Source organism: Laccaria bicolor, genomic scaffold (genome assembly GCF_000143565.1).
Source record: "Laccaria bicolor S238N-H82 LACBIscaffold_15 genomic scaffold, whole genome shotgun sequence".
Lineage (NCBI taxonomy): Eukaryota > Fungi > Basidiomycota > Agaricomycetes > Agaricales > Hydnangiaceae > Laccaria > Laccaria bicolor.
The window spans coordinates 191,238-196,054 of NW_001889886.1; the positions used below are offsets into that span (position 1 = coordinate 191,238).

The window sequence follows — 4,817 nt, forward strand, 5'->3', positions numbered from 1 at the left end:
ACTTACTTATAGTGCCCAATATGAAATGACAACGACGACGTAATCATCGTCGTCGTCATTGTCCGTCTGTGTTGCAGTTGCCACGCCACTCGACGATTGTCGAGGGCGCTGGTCCTCGTTTTTCGTGCACGCTGGTCGCTCGTTGGGTAGTTCGAGGCTCCTGGGGCTGTGGGGTCCGCCGCTCATCAACTGTCGTGTGCGCTGGTCGTCATTTGCCCGTCGTTGTTCTTGTTGATTGGAATGTTGTCGTTGTTGTTCAGCGGTTGTGGTTCTTGGTTGGGCGTTCATCGTCGTTTGCCCCTTGTTGCCTTCGTGGTGTGTCGTTTGTTGGGTGGTTGTTGTCGGTTTTGGGCGGCCAAGGTCGTTTTCGGTGTTGAACGTTGGGTGACTTGGGATGGCGGCGACGTGGTGGTGAGGGAGTTGTTGGTGTTGAACGTTGACGTGTTTGTATGGTGGGTTGAAGAAAAAAGAAATGTCACACAGAGTCACACTCACAGTGACGTCGGTATCAACGTGCAAGTTTCAAGGCAAGTTCACGCTCCTGGCGCCTGCCCAAATCTGTAGCACCCACCGTTTCGAGTTGAATTTGTAGTCTATTAGGTAACTTTGTATTCATTACAGAGATTTGTACGTAATGAGAGATCTGTCCCCACAGTTATATTACATGAAAGTATTTCATAAAATTGCCACTTCCAGGGTTGCAGGAGGGCTACGCTGTTGAGGATTAGGCTGCTGGGAATGGGTTCGATTCGTCTTCTGTGGAGGCATGCTCGGAACAGCCCCCAAACCGTATGCAGGTTGATAATCGGTCTCAACCTCATCACATCGTAGATGTAGAATTGCTCGTATCTGTAACAGGCAACTTGTAAGTTCCCGCTTGACGACTAAATGGGTGCAACTCACTGGGTGTTTGTGAACACGACTTGATTTCGAAAATGGAATAACCGGTTATTTTGCAGTTAACTAACTGCTAAATAACCGGTTATAACCAGCCCTATTATACACCTTCAAAACGCACTTGAGAACATCGAAAAAACTTAAAATTTGACTAAGTTACAGTCAAATCTCTAAAATATCACTCAAATGTGTAGACTTTCAAGGATAATTGCATAAATATGTCAATTTGTCACCGATGTTAGCGTTCTTGGGCTCGTTTTAAAGCTAGAATATGCAGAAATAATATCTATCAAGATACATATGAGCATATTTGCCTTGTTATAACTGATTCTTTATTTTTCGGTCCTAACCAGTTAGTAACTGCAAATAACCGACTGTAACTGGTTAGTTGCGGTCCGGTTAGGTTATTTTAGGTTTCAGGACAAAGGCTAACCAGTCTCGGTCTCGGTTAGAGCCCCTGGGCACCCAATAACCGGACCTAACCGGACTTTTGAACACTAGTGACATTGGACAACAACTCAGTTTCCGAACTGAAATTACGGACTATTATACTTTAGACGCTGTCAACGATCTTCATGTTCTCCCATTGTTGATGAAACTCTCGTTGCGCGAGCTCTGTGATCCCCTTGTCCCAAGTGAAATGTACAACGATGTTGAAATCAAATCAGCAAGTGTCAATTCTTCGTGATCAAGAGAAACAGGGGAGTAAGATTTCCGGTTGTCTCTGGAGGTGACAGAGGCAAACAGATGAGCAACTACAGTACAAGGCCTCGTATATATATGTAAACTACGAAATATAAGGGGGTAAATGTAAAATACCCCTATGGAGCCACGGAAACAATCAATGGAAGGAATGTACCTGAAATCCACCTGAAATCCGAAGATGGGGCACATTGCGCATGCTCATAAAGCTCCCGAAATTCCAACAAACGAATGTACTCATTCAGCATTCTAGGGATCATCTTGCCTGTATCTGCATCGTGGAACAGTGCGAACATCAACCATCATGTCATTTTTTTTGTCATTAGTCTCTTGCAACTGTTTCTTGAAGAACAAACCCAGAGTATTACCAAAATGACACTGTCCGATCTGTTCTTTGGGGGAAAAAAAACTTTGTAGTGTCTACTTCACTTTTTGGGACTACCAAAACTACCAAAACTTGTATTCTCTCCTTTTATAATTACAAAGTTTTGTAGTACCAGCTTTTTGAGACTACAATTCTTGTAGTCTCCTCTTTTTCATTACAAAAGCTTGTACTGTAAAGATTTGTAGTGAAAAATTGTGGTCCCGAAAAGTGGACACTACAGAATTTTGTCTTCTCAAAAAGCAGACACTAAGAATCTCTGGAATAAAAAAGGGGATATCACAAGGTTTCATAACAGACACTACAATATTTAAATAGAAACCGCGGGCGCTACAGGTTTGGGTGTGAGCGTGATCTTATGTGTGAATTGTGCCCAACGTCATACTCTGTCACATATTGTGACGTTCCTTCCATCGTCAACGCCAGCGAATCCACCTCACCACCATGTCGCCGTGATGCCACATCATGCAACGTTCACCACCGCAAACAACCCTCGCTGCTCAAAACCGACAACAACCGCCTAACAAACCACACACCACGAAGACAACAACCGCAAAACGGCAACCAGTGCCCATCAAGCAACATACAACCCAACACCACCGCCCACGAAAAACGACGAACGACCCCACAAGCGACCAGCGGACCACGACCACCCAAGAACGACGACAAACAGGAGCAAGTCAGGCCACGTTGCAGTCAGCGATGTGGCAACTATGTGTCACAGCCGGACGACGACGACGACGTAATCGTCATCGTCATCATTTCATGTGAACCACGGTAAGCCCCTCCCCCCTTTATGACATGACTACCAGAACACCCCACCTTCCAACCCTTGACGGATAGCACAACCCACCTCACCATGCCACCCTCCCTCATGCCGCCTGTCAGCGGCCACGTCATGACGCGAAACGACACCAGGCAGGACAGGCGCCAATCAAGGGCGTGACGAGGACACCGAAGGGCGAAAGACGGACGACGACGAGGGCGAACAGATGAAGGACGACGACGACGACATCCACAACGGCAAACGGACGACGACGACAGCGTTCAAACAATGGAGGAGGCGTACAAACGACCACGACGACGAGGAGGGCTACAAACGATGGATGGCAACGACGAAGACATCCTGAGGCCCGCGACCACCACCTCCACACGGCAATGAGGGCCAAATACCCCTCCCTCACTGCCCACCACCCCCTCCCCCTTTCCCTCACTTCCCACTATTCCCTCCCCCTCACTGCCCACCACCCCTCTACCTCACTGCCCACCACCCTCACCCCTACCTCACTCTCACTGCCCACCACCCTCACCCCTCTCCTTCACTGCCCACTACCCCTCTCCTTCACTGCCTACCACCTTTCCCCCCTCATTGGCTACTACCCCCTTTCCCCCATTGCCTACCACCCCCTTGCCCCCTCCCTCATTGCCTACCATCCATTTCCTTCCCCCCCCCTCTTCCCCTCTTTGCCTACCACCCCTCTCTCATTGCTCACCACCCCTTCCCCTCTCCCTCATTGCCCACCACTCTCACCCCTGTTCCTCACTGCCTACCACCCTCCTCACTCCCTCTTCCCTTTATATAATATTTAGTGTAGTGATGTAAATTAATGTAGTTGTGTTAAATTAAATGCAGTTTCTCTTCTGGATATATGTATAAGTTATAGATTTAACTTCCAAGATCTTGTTTCAGGATACTTGAGTATAAAAGATATTCTGGTGATATATCCTGGAAATATATCCTGGTTCAGGATATAGTTCAAGAAGATATCTTAGTTCAGAATGTTGTTGAAAAAAACAGAATATAGTTGATAAATATATCTTGGTTCAGGATTTGATTAAAATATTCAGGATATGGTTGGAAAATATATCTTGGTTCAAAATATAGTTGACAAATATATTCTTTAGCAATGTATATATCACAAATATATATCTTGCAGGAGTATTCATTCTGATAATTTGATTTATACTCCCAAAATATATACTATCCAACAAATATATTTTCCCAAAGTCAATATATATCTTTGGGTTCAAGAAGATATATTCATACAAGCTGCTTTTTCTCAAGATAATGTATTTATCCTGTCAGAATATATACAAAATCTTTTCTAACCTGATGTATGATTGTCCTCATTATTGAGGTTCACTCCAACCTCTTTATTGAGCACTGACCCACCTTCACCTCTCTTCCCATTAAGATATTTTATACAAAACTTTGATGAGTTCTGTGGGTCACTTGGGTAGATTGTATAACAACTGCAACAACCAGTTCACAGCAGACACCACCAAGGGCTCCACCTGAGGGAGAAGTCATTCATAAGCCAACATGAGAGTATTGTCCCCTTCCAGAAGTTGAACCTCTGGCTAAGTATTCAAAGAAGCCATTGATGCATATGCTAATTTGTGACTTGTGTAGATTGCATGACAGCTGCAAACAATCTATAGAGCCCTGCACGACTCTATAGTGCTTTGCATTGACATTTGCACACTGAAATCACAAAAATTATGTTTGGTTTTGTATGTTCATCACATATTGTCATGCAGGACGACTTTGGGAATTTTGAATTTCTCAAACCCAACTTTTGTTGTGCCTCAGGTATCGGATGAGATGTGTGTGTGAATCATTGTTTGCCATGATGAGCAACAGCTTTCACTGTAGGAGATTGCAGGCCTTGTTGGATGTTGTGTCTGGTAAGTGGTCTCTTACTTCCTGATTTGAGGGTCATGGTATGACACACACAAACACAATTTCCAAAACTTATTGTGCAGACAGTAGTGCAAAGCACTGTAGCCAAGGAAAGATGTGAAATTATATGTTGTCAAGATATATATATATTTG

At 44.8% G+C, this 4,817-nt stretch overlaps 3 protein-coding genes across 3 annotated transcripts in view; all 3 read left to right on the forward strand.

Annotated features, from left to right (window-relative positions):
* Window positions 1-1,830: 1,830 nt before the first annotated feature.
* Window positions 1,831-2,016, forward strand: LACBIDRAFT_298919 (uncharacterized protein; the record flags this gene model as incomplete). The annotated part of the gene is made up of 1 exon (XM_001882003.1): window positions 1,831-2,016. One exon carries the CDS (start codon window positions 1,831-1,833, stop codon window positions 2,014-2,016), a length of 186 nt encoding a protein of 61 aa, XP_001882038.1.
* A 323-nt stretch (window positions 2,017-2,339) lies between these two features.
* On the forward strand, window positions 2,340-3,571 carry LACBIDRAFT_328050 (uncharacterized protein; the record flags this gene model as incomplete). The annotated part of the gene is made up of 3 exons (XM_001882004.1): window positions 2,340-2,758; window positions 2,904-3,026; window positions 3,103-3,571. The coding sequence occupies 3 exons, from the start codon at window positions 2,340-2,342 to the stop codon at window positions 3,569-3,571; spliced, it is 1,011 nt and encodes a 336-aa protein (XP_001882039.1).
* A 912-nt stretch (window positions 3,572-4,483) lies between these two features.
* LACBIDRAFT_328051 (uncharacterized protein) overlaps window positions 4,484-4,817 on the forward strand; it is a gene marked incomplete at both ends in the record, with an annotated part of 1,810 nt that continues 1,476 nt past the window's right edge. The window contains 3 exons of the mRNA XM_001882005.1: window positions 4,484-4,495; window positions 4,575-4,588; window positions 4,648-4,669. Of these exons, the coding sequence (XP_001882040.1) occupies window positions 4,484-4,495; window positions 4,575-4,588; window positions 4,648-4,669 (48 nt within the window). The remainder of the gene's footprint in view (window positions 4,496-4,574; window positions 4,589-4,647; window positions 4,670-4,817) is intronic.